The following is a 16,592-nucleotide window of genomic DNA, read 5'->3' as shown; positions in this document are numbered from 1 at the left end:
TGATTAATAAGTAATCTTTAAGAGACTGAGGATGTTTTTTTCCCCAGCAGTGTTTCTTCCATATTTTTTAGTACCCATTAACCATCCTTTCCTGAGTCATTTATTGTGTAAGTGGTTGCAAAAAGGTAATTTTCTAATTCTGTTGTTCCTTTTTTATTTATTAGTTGGCAGTCTCCTGTAAAGATTGCTAATTTTTTCAGGGGAACTTATCAAATTAGGGTTGTGAAGGATTTAATGGTAAATGAAGTACGATTTTGGTTATTTTTTAGTATATCTTAATATTGTGCCATTATTAAGGACCCGGTGTATTTGCCTCACCCTCTGAAGACAGAGATCTTGAATTTGCGAAGCTTGAAATACAGAAACTCCTTTGCTGTGTGTCCATTATTTGGGATATTTGCTGCTTTTCTCTCTTTGAGAGACTACTCTTTTTAGGAAGAATCTTTAAAAAGCTACAGATTTTATTTTTTGTCAGTTTTCATTATAAACCAAGTTGGATAGTTTCCCCCCATGTTTCTTTGGATGGTTTTGTGGATGGTTTTTTTGTTTGTCTTTTTGGTAATAATTTAATTGGTGGTAATTATGCAGTGTCATGCAAAGTAGCTATTTTTAAAAGTCATATTCTCGTGTAATGTATAAGAAATATCATAGTCGGGTGAGGTGCCTAAACCTGACTGCTTGTCATCAGTGTAGCTGGTTATCCAGAACGTGAAGACATTGACGCAGTATGAGACTGTTTGCAAGTATTAAAGGACTTTCAGAGGAAATCTTTAAATGCTGTCTTCCTTATTTTCTCAGCGATTATGTGCTACTAAAATGGCAGCAGTCTCTGACGTATTCATACTGTCATTTATTAGTTTTTAAAGGAAAAAGTGACCTGGTCCTCTGAAGTTTGTGAACTATCATAAAACCTGCCTTTATCGTACTCTTTCTCCAGGTTAAGTCTAATTTAATTTAGCTCCCTAGCTGTAAGTGTGTATCTTTTTAAAGGTACCTGTCTCACATGTACCAGAGAGCAGCCAAATATAGCCACAGAGTATTTGGAGTTGGGTTGGCTGCAGAAAGAGTAGAGTTGGCATTAATGCCGTGCGGCATTATTTGGTAGTGACGGTAACATAGTTCTGGCTTTGTTCATTACATTAAGTAGAATGTAGCCAAGATTTGTTTACCTTATTGTTCTTAGAATAAAAAATAAGATTGGTAACAGAGGGCCTTAGATTCGCTTAGATGTGCACCCTAGTATGCCATTTTGGAGGTGAAGTATGCCAAGATACACTTTTGTATTATCTCCAAAGATGGTATTGTTCTTCAGGGGAGATGAAACTGAAGACGTTTTGAAGCAGGCCCCTGTGGCACACCATCAGTGAATCTCAAAGGCAAGACATATTAGATAGGTGTGGGGCATTTTAATCAAATCTGTGTGTAAAAGGTGTATGGTATTTCTTTTCAAAGCCCGTGCTTTTTTCTCAGTATGTATTGGCCAAAAAGCTTGTTTAGTTTTTTCCCTGTGATGGCTTTAGTAGTGCTTACTTGTCTTTAACTTAATTTGAAACAATTTGTTAGATTGAATTGTGATAGCTGTCATATCAGCATATATTTTTTAAAAGCTTATCAAAATTGGTGAATTGTGCAGCCATTTTAATATTGAAGACAAGAAAATATGCAACAGTTTCAGCATATTCTGCTTTATTATCTCAAAGGTAAAAACGCAACTGAAACACAAAGGTTTGTGCAGTTTATGGAGAAGGTGCTGTGACTGATCGAATGTGTCAAAAGTGGTTTGCAAAGTTTCTTGGTACTATTGACATTTTGGCCAAATAATTCTTTTCTGTGGGGCTGTCTTATGCATTGGAAAATGTTTAGCAGCACCTCTGGCCTCTACTCACTAGAAGACAATAGCATGAGATAGCCAATATACTCAAAATATCCAAATCAATAAAATTACTGGTGAAAATGAAAAAAATGTGTCTTTTATGGGAAAAAAAATGTAAGGGACTTTTTGGCCAACCTAATAGAAACAATAGCTAGATTTACGAATGGAGTGTCGGTCTCTGAGGGAGGCCCCCAAACCCTGGAATTATCATGTGGAGGGCAGGCCCCTTGTAGTACCGGCTTCCCCTACCAGGTGAGTGTTCCAGGAACCCATCTGTACCAGTGTACCAGGCGGCGTTGTTGTGAGAGGCTGTGTTTGGCCTCCGTGATTTTTTTTTTTTTTTTTTTTAAGACTCAACCTGTTTGCCCTTTTCATGATGGGTGATTTATGAGCACCTGCCCACACCGCTCTTGAGTGTTCAGCAGTTTTGACCAAAAAAACCCGGCATGACCCCCTTGCCCCAGCCTCCCTATTCACCTGATCTTGCCCCAAGCAACTTTTTGTTTCTTTGGATGAAAAAAATCTTCAGAGGGAAACATTTCACCGATGTGGAAGAGGTGAAACAGAAAACCCCTGGCAAAAACTCTAAAAAGGCATCGAAATTGAAGAGTTCAAAAACTGTTCTGAGCAGTGAAAAAAAGTCTCAATAGGTATATTGCATCAAATGGAGAGTACTTTGAAGGTGACTGCAATTTAAACATGTAAGAATAAACACAGTTTTCATAAATTCCAGGGCTTTTGGGGTCTCCCCCCTCATATAGCTTAGTGTGATCCTTTTAAAAAATCAAAAACAGTAATTTCACTTTTCTGGTAGGGGATGCTTCCTGACCAGTCTGTCAGATAAGATCCATTTCACTACTGCTGGCGTCTTGTAAGTTCTCTACTAGGTCAATACACTTTTGTAAACTGTGTTTAACTATAAATTTACTGGATCGTTTCATAACTTTTACTTTACGTTAGGTCCCCAAAAAAGTTTCATGAACAGCTGTAAACCACAATATTTTGTTAGGGAAACAGCTTTGTCTGAATCACGTTTTCTCTCTGTTGTTCTCGGACTTTTTAGGTTATACATTTTCATGTCTCCTCTAGGCCAGTGTTCTACTATCTTCGAAAATTTCAGTTAGCACCGAATCTAGTGATTTTCAGGAAGTATCCATGGCATTCAAATTCAGGGGAGGGTGAGGAAGCAAGAAAAATGGGAGTTATTTCTAAACATGCATCTTTAATGGATAGTTGAGTTCTTGAAAGCAGAATTATGATGAAGGAAGTGACTCAGCAGAAAACAGCACCTTTTTAGCCTGGCTGGTATAGCTCAGTGGATTGAATGTGGGCCTGTGAACCAAAGAGTCACCTGTTTGATTCCCAGTCAGGGCACATACCTGGGTTGCAGGCCCAGTCCCCAGTAGGGGGTACATACGAGAGGCAACCACAGATTGATATTTCTCTCCCTATCTTTCTCCCTCCCTTCCCATCTCCCTAAAAATAAATAAAATCTTTAAGAAAACAATGAAAAGAAAACAGCACCTTTTTAAATTGTCATCTTTCTTTAGTCTGCATATTCATAGTTTTTTCTTTTATGATGTACATTTTCAAATATACAGTAAAGTAGACAAAATAATACAGTGAATAGCCATTGTATTAGTTTTTTGCTGTTCAGATAAATTACCACAAACATAATGGTTTTAAAAAATCAATTTTTTTTCAAAAAACATTTTAAAGATTTTACATTTTTAGAGAGAGAGAAAGGGAGTGAGAAAAACAGAGAGAGAAACATTGATGTGCAAAGATGACGTCAGTTGGTTGCCTCTCGCACACCCCCAACTGGGGACCCAGCCTGCAACCCTTGTGTTTGCAGGCCGGCACTCAGTCCACTGAGTCACACCAGCCAGGGCCTAATTTCTTATTTTACATTTATGGAGTTTAGAAGTCCAAAATGGGTCTCACTGGGCTACTCTCAAGGTGTTATAATGACTGTGTTCTTGCTGGAGAATCCGTTTCCTTGCCTGTCGCCCTTCCAGGGACCACACGCACTCCTGGGCTTATGGCTTCGTTTCTCCATCTGCAGGGCCATCAGGCTGTGCTGGTCGTCCTCATTGCTGCCCCTTTGCCTCTCTTTTCCAGCTCCCGCTCACACTCTTACAGAAGTGGTTACATCGAGTTTACCTGGGTAATCCAGGGTATTTCTCTATTTTCAGGTCAGCTGATTAGCAACCCTCATTCCCCTTTGCCATGTAGCATAACATATTTACTTGTTATTTACATGTTAGGACATCATTGGGGTGATGACAGTGTTCTAAAACATGATAATGGTTTGGCAGTTTTTTACTAAAATCATTGCATTGTACAGTTGAAATGGGTGGACTTTATGCTACATAAATTTTACTTCAGTGAAGTTGTATGTGTTTTTAAAACCCTTTAGATGTTCTTTTCTTTTGGGAGTAAGTTCAAATTTTTAAGTGAAGCCAACAAGTACATGAGAATATGTTTAGGATCATTGGTAAATGCACATCAAAACCAGCCCTGGCTGGTGCGGCTTAGTTGATTGGGCGTGGGCCTACAAACTGAAAGGTCTCTGGTTCGCTTACCAGTCAAGGCACATGCCTGGGTCGTGGGTTCAGTCCCCAGTCAGGGCGTGTGCCAGAAGCAGTCAGTCAGTCTCTCTCTCTCTCCTTCTCTCTCTCTCTCTCTCTCTCTCTCTCTTTGTTCTCCTCTCCCTCCCTTCCCCTCTCTCTAGAATCAGTAAAAGAAAAAAAATTTTAAAAACGGTCAGCTATTACTTCATTCACCGGAATGGCTATAATAAAGAATAAAGAAACCAAGTATTGGTGAGGATGTGGAGAAATAGGAACCACTTGTACATTGTTGGTAGAAATGTAAATAAAATGGTTCAGCCACTGAGGAAAACAGTTTGGTGGTTTTTCAAAAAGTTAAACATAGAATTTCCATATGACCTGACAGTTCTGTTCCTATATATATATCAAAGAAGCAAGCACATACGTACTCCCACGCTGACATGTGTGTGAATGTGTGTAGCAGCATTACTCACAGCAGTCAGAGACAGAAACACCCCGCCCTGGCCGGGCGGCTCAGTTGGCTGCAGTGTCGTCCCACACCCCAGCAGGTTGCGGGGTAGGTTTTTGGTCAGGGCACTCGCCTAGGTTGTGGGTTCGATCCCTGGTTAGGGTGCGTGCAGGACGCAACCAACAAATCGGTGTTTCTCACATTGATGTTTCTTTCTCTCCCTCCCGCCCTTCCTTCCCCCTTCCCTTTCTCTCTAAAATCAATAAACATATCTTGGGTAAGGATTTAAAAAAAGGCAGGAACACCCAAATGCCCATGGATAAACACAGTACGGTGTGTACATGTAATGGAGTATTATTCAGCCATGAAAAGGAAGGAAATATCGATACATGCTACTATTTGGGTTGAATCTTGAAAATATTTTGCTCTGTGAAAGAAGCCAGACACAGAAGGTTGCATTTTGTATGACTCCTTATTTATAAATTATCCAGAATAGGCACATTTATAGAGACATAAAGCAGATTAGTGTTTGCCAGGGGATAGGGGGAAGGTAAAATAAGGAATGAATACATAATGGGTATGGGGTGTTCTTAAGTAACTAGAGAGAGGTGGTGTTTGCATAGCACTGTGAATGCACTTAATGCCACCAAGTTACATATTTCAGTGTTTATGTGTATTTTACCCCAGTTTTTCTTTTTTGAAGGAAAAATAGTTTGATCCTGACATACTAGCCAGAGGCACTTAGAAACTCAACTTCTACAAATGCCACTGTTGAACTTCTTTGTCCTCAGAACCTGCTTTTTAAAAATAAAACAGTAAGCCAGTTCTGTCTTCTCAGATGAGCAGAGTGCCCGACGTAGCACGGCTGTAGGGTTGCCTCATCTCGTGGTTCAACTACAGCGTCAAGGACACAGCAGTTATTTCCGTTTCTGATCCTCATCCTCATACAGCAGCTTCACCCTTCGCTCTCCTGAGACTCCCAGTCGATCCCTTCGTGTTCTCAAGATGGTCGTAGTAGTTCTGTGCCTGAGTTTTTTTGATATCCTCCAGTGGCGGTAAAAGGGATATCTTCTCTTTCTTCTGCCTTCTTTTTGCATTTACATTTTTATTATAAACTTTTCAAACCTGTAGAAAATTAAAAAGAATCATAGTGTGCATATACCTTATACTTACCACCTAGATTCAACATGGTTAACATTTTTTTTTAAGATTTTATTTATTTAACTTTAGAACGAGGGGAAGGGAAGGAGAAAGAGAGGGAGAGAAACATCAGTGTGTGGTTGCCTCTCACGCACCCCTACTTGGGGACCTGGCCTGCAATCCAGGCATGTGCCCTGACTGGGAATCGAACTGGCGATCCATTGGTTTGTAGCCCCGTGCTCAATCCACTGAACTACATACACCATCAGGGCAACATTTTTGATATAATTATTTTTTAATATATAAAATTTTTTGTCATTTGAGGTTTGTAAATACCATGACTCTTCTTCACCCTTAAATATTTCAGCATGCTGCTCCTAAAATAAGGACATCCTCTTACATAACCACATACTAAGGTACTGTACAAAAATTCTTTACTAATAAAAAATATCCAGTTGATATTTAAATTTCCTCATTTGCCCCCAAATGTATATTTTTATTGATTTTTTTTTGAGAGAGAGACAGACAGATATCAGTTTGTTTTTCCACTTATTTATGCAGTCATTGGAATCAACTTGTATGTGCCCTGACCAGGAATCGAACCTGCAACCTCGGTGTATCGTGATGATGCTCTAACCAACTGAGCTACCCCACCAGAGCCCAAATGTATATTTTATAACTGTTCGTTGTCTTTTTAAAGAATCAGAATCTAATCCAGGACCTCCAGGAAAAATAGTTTGATCCAGACACATCAGTCAAGGGCACTTAGAAACTAAACTCCTACAACGCCAGTGTTGGGTATCTGTCCTATATTGCTACATCTTCTGTAAATCTAGAACAGCCACCTTGCCTGTTCATGGTGGAATGCTTGTCTTTTATTTCTACTTGGAAAAGGTATAATTGCTGTGATAGAAAGACCAGTTCTAAAAAGTAATAAGATTAAGGGGTCAGTAAGTAGCCAGAGAAAGAAGAGAGAAGAAATAATCTTGGATTCGCTAGGGCTCTTAAGAAGTGGATAAATGCTGCTGGGCCCTGGCCCGGTAGCTCTGTTGGTTAGAGCATCATCCAGATGCACCAAGGTTATGGTTCGACCCCTAGTCAGGGCACTCAAAGAGTCAACCAGTGAATGCATAAATAAGTGGAGCAACACTTGATGCTTCTGTCTGCCTGTCTCTCCCTCCCCATTCCTCTCTCTCTTGACTGGTATGAACGTTGTTGCTCCTCTTAATGGAATTTTCTGCAAGTTGTTTATTATTTCTTACTGTCTTCGCATATTAAATAGTATCCATGAGTTAATTTTTAGGTTTGAAAATATTGAGAGTCTTCTTTAGCCCAACTCCTGTTTTCCACCTGCAGTCATCTTTTTGTTTTAATGAAATTTTTTCATTCCAGGTCTTAAAATTCACGATTGTCGTAAGTACCTATTTTTTGGCCCCTCTTTTTGGTCTTCCATGTTAGATTCCAGTTGAGTTGATGTTGGAAAGCCCTAGTAAGAACTGCCATCTGTTTTGCTGATCCTTTTTCTAGCAAGGTTTTCCAGTCATTCAGAGGTAGGAACGCCCTCCTGATTCCTGGTGAGGGAGCCTGGGATGAGTACTGCTTGAAGCCCAAAGCCGGCATTGTTTGTGCTTCATTGGATTGGTTCATTATTTTGATTTCCCATTTTAATTTGTGTCCAAATAAGATGGATTGCTTTCTCTTTCTCATAAATAATTTGGATCATTTTGAATTTCCTATTCAGAGAATGGTAAGAGAAGGTATCTAATTTTATGTCCTTGAGAATCTGAGCTAATACTCAGACTTCCGGCATTCTTTCTTTAATTCTGATTTCCTGATTTTAACTTGTTTTCTACCCCCATGTTTTTGGGTGATGTTCCTGACTGTATATTCAGTATATAGATGATTTTTTTATAAGACCAGTCATCTGGTTTTTGTATGTATACGTGGTACAAAAATAAATACTCTGAGTTTATGAATATATGCAAAGTTACGTATTTGACCACTTTCAAGAATTCAGCTTAATGAGAAGGTTGCAACTAATTTATTTACGGAATTTATGATGGTAATTAATATGTTCTTAAGGAAATCAAATGGTCATTGTTATTTCATAACTAGAAAGTTCTGGGTAAGTTAAAAGCTTTATGCTTTTGAATAGATGGGGCTCTAAATTCTATTAATAGTTGATTCTATAATAATAAATTATCAATAATAGTAAATTTTACTAATAGTCAGGGGCAAGTTATTTACCTCTCAGTTCATTTGTGTCTTTATAAAATGAAGGTTGGATGCTATTGCTTCTGAGTTCCAAAACTGTATTTCATCAGGGAACACATATCAGCATCACCAAATTCTTCTACTCTGAATCAGGTTGAGCTGATAATCAGTGCAGTTGAAACTGTGTTGTGCACCAAGCCCAGTTTTCACCCGGAGTAGGAAAAGTTGCCTTGCATTGATAGCCTCAGTGTGAGGGGCAGGTGGAGTTATCCTTGTGTGAGTGTTCCTGGGTTGCCTCGTCTGCTGGACTGTAAGCTTTGTAGAGGCAAGGGCTTCCCTTGTCTCGCTGTCTGTCTGTTCTATCCCCAGTCCCAGGTTGAGTGCCTCGCACGTGAAAGTGCTCATTAATGACATATTTGTTGGACGAGTGAGTGACAGCCTAGGGCATTTACACACATTGCCTGATGCAGTCTTCACAGCCCACCTTATAATATAAAATACAAGCCAACCTTATAACACAGAAGACTCAGTTTTGCAGAGAAGTAAACTGACATAGATGTTTAGCCACTTGTTCAAAGCCACACAGCCAGAGGTAGGAGCTGCCTCTTAAACACCACCATACGAAGTTTTACCGGTTTAGCCACTTTTACTGTAGAGTTCTGTGGGATTGAGTACATTCACAGTGCTGTGCAGCCATCGCCGTCTCGTCTCAGCCCGTGCCGCTTTCTCCACGGCTCCACTGCCTCCCTCTGTTCTTCAGGAAGGAACCTGGAAGGTTAAACATTCAGGCTGGCTGAATATTGAGTCAGTGTTTCCCTTTTGCATCTCCTCCGCCAGCTCGGTTCTAGGCAGAATTTCTTGTTGGCTAATAATAGGTGAGTGCGCTGTTTTGAATGGGAATATATGCTATCATGTCTACTTGTTCTTACACTGAATTGGAGCTTTTTGGTCTATTCCTGCTGTTTTTTGACCCAGAAAGGCAGTGATCGAAATGGTTCTAGTGCAGAGAATCCATGCACCCAGGTTTTGAGCTGTGTATCTGTCTGATGGGTCAGAGCACCACTGGGCTGAAAGTGCACTCTCTGGAGGCCTTGTACTTGGGAAATGAACTTGCTTTGTCATCCTCCACTCCTGCTTCCTGCCAGGAGTCCAGTTCACTACTTTCAGTTTCACTTTGGACTTTAAGATTTTTCCTTCTCTTTCTCTGGCTAAATTACCAATATAATGTAGGTACAAATAAGCAGATTTTTTGACTTGGCTGTGGGATGAGCTGGGGCACATGAGAGATTTGATGAGGCAAATGAATCTGCCTATGTAGGGTAGCTGGATTTTTCCACTCGTCAGTGTTCCTGCTGCAGTGGTCTTGGAGCCCTGTCTGATAGCAGGCAGAGCCGAGAGGTGAAATATGACACAGACGGGGGCGAGAATTGGCAGTCGTCCTGAGTACACAGCTTCTTCCCTCCCAAGTGTATTTTACAGCCGAGTGAACAGAAACTTTTCAGCAGGCTACTTGCTGGAGACTTGCAGCAGAAAAATGATCTTCATGTAAAGTTGGACACATAACTTCTATAAAAAGTTTTCAGAAGAACAAAATGCAAACTAGGCTTATTTTTCAGTCCCTCATTTTATCCCCAATCCCCAAGTGTAATGCTGATCCCGCATGTATTCCTAAGCCTGTTTGTGGGAGGGAGGGGTCGGGCTTCCCCAAGTTTGACCAGTCATATATCCTTCACTTTGGATCATAGCCAGCGGGATCAGGAAGTTGCTGGGAAGACTAAAGTCCCAGCCTTCCTGTTGAATAGTCAAGCAAATGGGCACAGTTTGGCCACTGGCTCAGCTCTTGTCCATGTAAAATTTATCTAGCACGTAAAGGACGGGCACACAGCTGGTGGTGTCATAATTGCAGTCATTACTGACTAATATATTGGCCACCATTGCGTGAGGCTTGACCTGAGGTAACTGCTCTAAATATAGTCAGTCTTTCTGGCAGTTCAAACACCTGGAGGAGCAGGTGGACCTCCCAGCAGAAAAGGTACTTGCTATTAATAGCATGTCTGTTGAACAGTTGTATACTGTCAGAGCTTATTTCATGCTGCGTTTATGTGTAATTAAAAACACTTCATTGGCCCTGGCTGGTGTGGCTTGGTTGGTTGCAGCGACCTCCCGTAAACTGAAAGGTTGCAGGCTTGACCTTAGTCGGCATGCATATGGGAGGCAGCCAGTCTCCGTTTATCTCTCGCATTGATGTCTGTCTGTCTGTCTCTAAAAACAATGAAAAAGTCCTCTGGTGAAGGGGGATAAACAATTCACTGGATCCATTGGCTTATGGTTAGGATATGTTTACAAAAAATGCAATTTATGATGTTAGCCCACTGTGGGGACTGGGGGTGATGTCACTGGCTTGAATAAGACTGTAAGCGAAGCAGTCGATGTAGTTACCACCAATTTCTTTGATCTAACGAGCACAGCGTACTTAAACCCCTTAGCGGCCTTTGGTTTCTGGCACTGACATAACGTTCTTTGGATACTCTCTTCCCTCTACTGTACTTTACATCCCCACAGCTATTCTCTACCTACCAATTTGTACTTTTTAATCCCTTCCCTTCTTCTCCCATTCTCCCCTTCTCCCCTCCCATCTGGCAACCTCCAGTAACTAACTTCTTATCTCTTGCTTCTAAGAGTCTCTCTTTATCTTTAACTTTTGGCCTTTTAATAATGATGTGTCTTGGAGTGGGCCTCTTTTCGTCCATCATAATTGGGACTCTCTGCACTTCCTAGATTTGCATATCTATTTCCTTCACCAAATTAGGGAAGTTTTCTTTCACTATTTTTTTTAGATAGATTTCCAATTTATTGCTCTTTTTCTTCTTATAGCACCCCTATGAGGTGAATGTTAGACCTCTTTAAATTGTCTCAGAGGCTGTTTATACTATCCTCATTTTTTTTTGGAGTCTTTTGTATGGGTTTTTTTGTTTGTTTGTTTGTTTTGCTTCCTTATGTTCTAAATCATTAATTTGATTCTTGGCTTCATCCACTCCACTGTTGATTCCCTGTAAATTTTTCTTTATTTCATTTAGTGTTACCGTCATTTGTGCCAGTGTCTTTTTTATGCTATTGAAGTACCCAGTGAGTTCCTTGAGCATCCTAATAACTAGTGTTTTGAACTCTACATCTGATAGATTGCTTATCTCCATTTTGTTTAATTCTTTCTCAGGGGTTTAGTTCTATTCTTTTATTTGAGCCATATTTCTTTTGTCTCTGCATTTTGGCAGCCTCCCTATGTTTTTTGCTGTGCATTAGGTGGAGATGCTTTGACTCTCTGTCTTAGTAGTGTGGCCTATTGTAGACAAGTGCACCGGTAGTAATTTGGATGGGGCAGAGCCCTAGGTAATTTCCAGGGGTAACCCAAGTGAACTAGGTTGATGGAGTCTTTGATGTGGTGTTGCCACTTTGTGGCTCTGTGTGGGGAAGGCCTCAGAATGGGGACAGTGCGGCTGCCTAGCTTCTGGAGTTTTGTCTGGGAGGAAGCTGTCCCCCGGCACTCATCCTGATACCAGCCACTTCAGTTTCTCCCCACATGCCACTAGTGCCCTTCCAGCTGCTCTCCCGCTGCTGAAGCCTAGAGTGAGTGAGTCTGCATAAGTTCTAAGTCTGTTTTGTGCCCTTTATGGGAAGACTCCTGAGAAACCTGCAGTTTCTTCCTCTGGCCAACCCCCACTGGTTTTTACAGCCAGAAGTTATGGGGACTTACCTTCCTGGCACTGGAACCCTGGGCTGAGTGGTCTGGTCTGGGGCTGGGATCCCTCCCTCCTGATTTTTATCTGCGATTTTTATCTACCACCCGTGGATGTGGGACTGCCCATGTCGCATCTCCGAGTATCTCTGCATCTCTGCCCCTCCTACATGTTTGGATGAATGTGACTTCTTTAATTCCTTGGTGGGTGGACTTCAATACAGCTCCATTTTTCTGAACATTGTGAGTGATTCTTATTTTGCTGTCTAGCTGTAACTTTTGCTGTGGTTGTGCAAGGAGGTGAGCTGTGTTTACCTGTGCCTCCATCTTCACCAGAAGTCTCCTAAGTGTACAGCTTTTATTGAGGGAAGTGTAGATATATATTGAAACCATAAGCATATACCCTTTGACCTAGTGGTATGACTTACAGGGATTTATCTTACAGACGTGCTTGCTGTGTGCATAAGCTTTTTTATGGAAGAATTAAAGCTTGGAAACAAACTCAAAAGTGGTCCAGTTACATACATAATTATGTATCTATATAGTGGATACAGATCTAAAAAATAGTGAGGATACTTGTTGTGCAGCGACATAAAATTGACCTCGTGACAGCACTGAAAGAACACAGCAAAGACAGTGAATAATATGCTACCAGTTGTGTAAAAGGCTATATATTACTATATATTACCTCTTGTATGTGCATAGGAAAGTTATGCAAAGGTGTTTAAGAAAATTGTATGAACAATTACGTGTGTGTATAGGAACGGAGATAAGATGGGTATTTTTCACTATATGAAACTTTTAAACCATGTGCATATATTGCTTTTTTATAAAATTAGAAAGTTTCAAATTTCAGTCATAGCTGCAGAGGAACTCTCTTAATTGACTTGCTGGACTCATACTTGCTATCCTTTGGGTAAGAGGGAAATTTCCTCATGTTTTAGCCAGCGGTGCTGTTTGTTGCTTTTTATGGGGTACTTTTGGTGAAAATGGTGCACAAGTTGTTGGTCCTGGTGTTTTTCCTGTTGTTCCTCAGCCAGAATCACTGGTTCTGAAGATTTACATACCACAAGCCTTAGGTTCTTTTATAAACCCTAAGAAACTGGCCTTTTCCTTTTCTTTTTTATTCTTTTTTCTTTCTGTGACTGAGGATGGACAGAACTGAAGTCTTTCTCCTTTTCTCTTTGTAGGAACCTACAAGCAGCAATTGGCGCCTACTACGACTTCGAGAGCCCAAACATCAGCATGCCCTCCATGTCTTTTGTTGAAGATGTCACCATAGGGGAAGGGGAGTCAATACCTCCTGATACTCAGTTCATAAAAACATGGCGGATCCAGAATTCTGGTAAATATGTAGTGGGCAGTTCTGCTTGTCCAGTTTTCTTTTTTTCTTAGTAGTTTTAGAAATGTGATTGTATAACTCTTGAGATTTCTCTTACACATGATACAGCATTTCTTGTTCTTGTCTGATGACCACACGTCAATGAAATGTCCCTTGCCCCAGATTGGGAAGAACAGTTTAGGTCCTGATGGCATCTAAACACAATTCAGCATTCGTTTGATACCAGGAACTCGGCCTGTGTGGGGCTTGTACTCCGTGCCTTTAATTCTGCTCTAGTCAGTCTTCCAGTTATTTCCATCAGGCTAGTGGAGGCACAGCCGTGCACAGAACAAGGTAGCTGGAATGAGAGCTGCGAGCTCATTTCTTTACAACCACAGGATGAGTCTGTCTGAAATTTCATTGAAATATCTGAGACATTAATACCACTTTGAAAAACAGGGTGAGAACTGTGGGGATTTGCTTATAGTGGGAAAGTTGGCAAGATCGAGAAACTGTTTTTTTAAAGCATTGGTTTTGGTATATTGCTGACTTTAAGAAAAATTAATCTAACCATAGTTCTTTGAAAATGATTTTTGAGTATGTGTCTGGTAACTGTTAATTATTACCTTTTAATTGTTAAATTCTTTTCTGATGGCTTTTTAAATTTGAGTGGGTTTAGTATTTTTTGTCCCATCCAATAAAAATTTATGCTGGGGTGAGGATGCTTTAACATCCTTGTTTTTGAGACAGAAACTCTGAGAGAGAAAAGTAGGCAAAAGGATATTTAGCTGAAAATTCGGGGTTGTGGGGGTACCCTTGCTGACAAGTAATCTGATAATGAGATGTAAAATTCTGTGGGCTCAAACCCTATAAAAGTAAATTTTTATTGCCTATTTACTTTTCAGTTCTTTATGATGTGGAAAGGCTGGCTAAGCTAGACTTTTATATAAGAACTGACATACCAAATTATTATTCTTAGTTTTTCGGGCTTATTTAGAAGTAATTCTCCCTTGGACAAAGGGAGTCATGGAGCGAGCACGCGTCCCTTGGCCTGACCTAGTGTTGCAGGCGACTGCGGACATCTGTGGCTCCGAGAACTTTATTGGCTGCTTCTCCCTTTGGTTGTAACAGTGTGGCACATTGTTGCTTTGAGAGGCACGTGGTAGTGTGGGAAGATAGCCGTATTTTTTATTTTTCTTGAAATTCTTACTTGTTTGAAGTTTGATAATCTTTGCTTTGCCTAATTTCTTTCTTAGCTTTCTTAATAACTGCCTACTTTTAAAAATGTGAAAACAATGTCTCTAATTCAGCTTCTATTCATGTGTTTCTCCTTTGTATTATTAAACCTGCTATTACTGATCAAAAAAATGTTTTTGAGCCCTGGCTGGTGTGGCTCAGTGGACTGAGTGCCAGCCTGTGAACCCAAGGGTTGCCTCTTCCAGCCCCATTCAGGGCGCTCACCTGGGTTGTGGGCCCGGGTCCCCATTCGGGGGCGTGTGAGAGGCAGCCTATCAATACATCTCTCACACATTGGTGTTTCTCTCCCTCCCTTCTCTTCTCTCTAGAAGTAAATAAATAAAATATTTTTTTAAAATTAAAAAAATGCTTTTGAAACACATGAAATTTTTAAATGTGGCATTTATTTAGAAAGTATGAAATATTCCAAAATTTTATTTAGTTTTAAAAAAGTTCATCTAAGACCTTGTTATTTATAGTGAAAATGGTCTGGACTTCCATGAGGTCATTACAGTGCTTTTAAATATTACAAGTTGTTAGAGTAATGTTGAAATATTTTAAATACTATCTTGTTGCAGAATAACTGTTTTCTACTTTAGAAAACCTCTTGATATATCGGCTCATTCACTAGACAGTTACGGTGGTTAATGGGGAGAGGGGGTGCTGGAGGGAGGGTTAACATAAAATGGCTAGATGGTAAAATCAGAACCCCAAAGAGCCTGCCTTTCCCTTTGATGTGGGGAAAATCTGTACTGGTGGGCCTGGCTGCCTTTTCTCCTGTTTTTACATAGTAACTCCAGTTTAAAACAGCCTGTGGGGCCCAGCCTTTTTTCCTTTAAACAGAGTTTCTTGTTCCTGAACACCTCTTGAAAAGTTGGGCCACAATTGCTAGAGATTTACCTTTCAAAGTACTTTGAACAAATAGTTTTTTTATTTTTCTGGAATTTCTTCAACCAGTTGTAAAATAGTTTCCTATCTATACACTAAATGCTTTCCATCTGTTTGAGGACAACCCGGCCTCCAATAACTGAGCGATGGGTATGTTATTAGAGAGCGGAAAAGTGTGCACACACACTGGTTCTCTGGCACCACCCTGATCTGGAACTAGGGTAGAAACACAGACGTAGGGCAGGCCTTTGCTATTTCTTCCCGGGCTCTCTTCCTCCCATCACAGTCTTCCCTAAGAGGTAGTGCTCACTGAAAGAGTTTCATACATAATTCTCGTGATCCTCTCCGCTGTCATGGTTCAGGCGTGCCAGGTATTCGAATACACAGCAGGCGGGACTCATAGGAACTGCAGGTAGCTGTCCCAACAGCTTCCCCAGAGAAGATAAACGCCACACATTGGTTGAGATCAAACTACTAAAACTGTTTAAATCCTTGGATTTAGACCACAGAAAAACAGAAGTGAGACGTTTAATAACATAGGTGTAGAATCCCGTGATCCAAACTTTTGTCACTGTTGAAGTGTTAGAATTGTGGGAAATTTGAGCAGGAAACTTTACATTGGAGTTTAAGGTAAAAATTTGAAACTGTCCCTCTAAAGGTGAGAGCAGACAGTACTCTTTACTAACCTGTACAGCTGGCTTCTAGGTTGTTCCGACCATGCTGTGCTGTCCACGTGTAGTGAATGTTAAGCTGAGCGTGAATGATAACTCTGGTGTTTCTCTGACTTTGGTGAAGTAGAGTTTTTTTGTTTTTGTTTTTTGGGGGTTTTTTTGTGTGTGTGAAGATTACTTATTTATTTATTTTTAGACAGAGGGGAAGGGAGGAAGAAAGTGCACGAAAAACATCAGTGTGTGGTTGCCTCTCGCACGCCCCCTGCTGTGGACCTGGCCTGCAACCCAGTCACGTGCCCTGACTGGAAATCAAACCAGCGACCCTTTGGTTCGCAGGCCAGCGCTCAATTTGCAGGGCTGGTGAAGTAGTTGTGATTGTCATAAGAGAGTGGTTTTAGAGGCATCTTTATTTTTTGAACTACACAGAAGTCATATAAAACAAGAGTTGGAGAAGAACTTGAGAACTATTCCTCCATTTTTCTTTTGGCTCCTTAA

The 16,592-nt window shown here is 40.5% G+C and overlaps 1 protein-coding gene across 1 annotated transcript in view; it reads left to right on the top strand.

Moving 5' to 3' along the window:
* ILRUN (inflammation and lipid regulator with UBA-like and NBR1-like domains) overlaps window positions 1-16,592 on the top strand; it is a 79,581-nt gene that overhangs the window by 22,186 nt on the left and 40,803 nt on the right. The window contains exon 2 of the mRNA XM_024558123.3: window positions 13,172-13,326. Within this exon, the coding sequence (XP_024413891.1) occupies window positions 13,172-13,326 (155 nt within the window). The remainder of the gene's footprint in view (window positions 1-13,171; window positions 13,327-16,592) is intronic.

Source organism: Desmodus rotundus, chromosome 11 (genome assembly GCF_022682495.2).
Source record: "Desmodus rotundus isolate HL8 chromosome 11, HLdesRot8A.1, whole genome shotgun sequence".
In the NCBI taxonomy this organism is placed as follows: domain Eukaryota; kingdom Metazoa; phylum Chordata; class Mammalia; order Chiroptera; family Phyllostomidae; genus Desmodus; species Desmodus rotundus.
The sequence above is the reverse complement of the archived record's forward strand: the minus strand, read 5'-3'. Positions and strand labels throughout refer to the sequence as shown.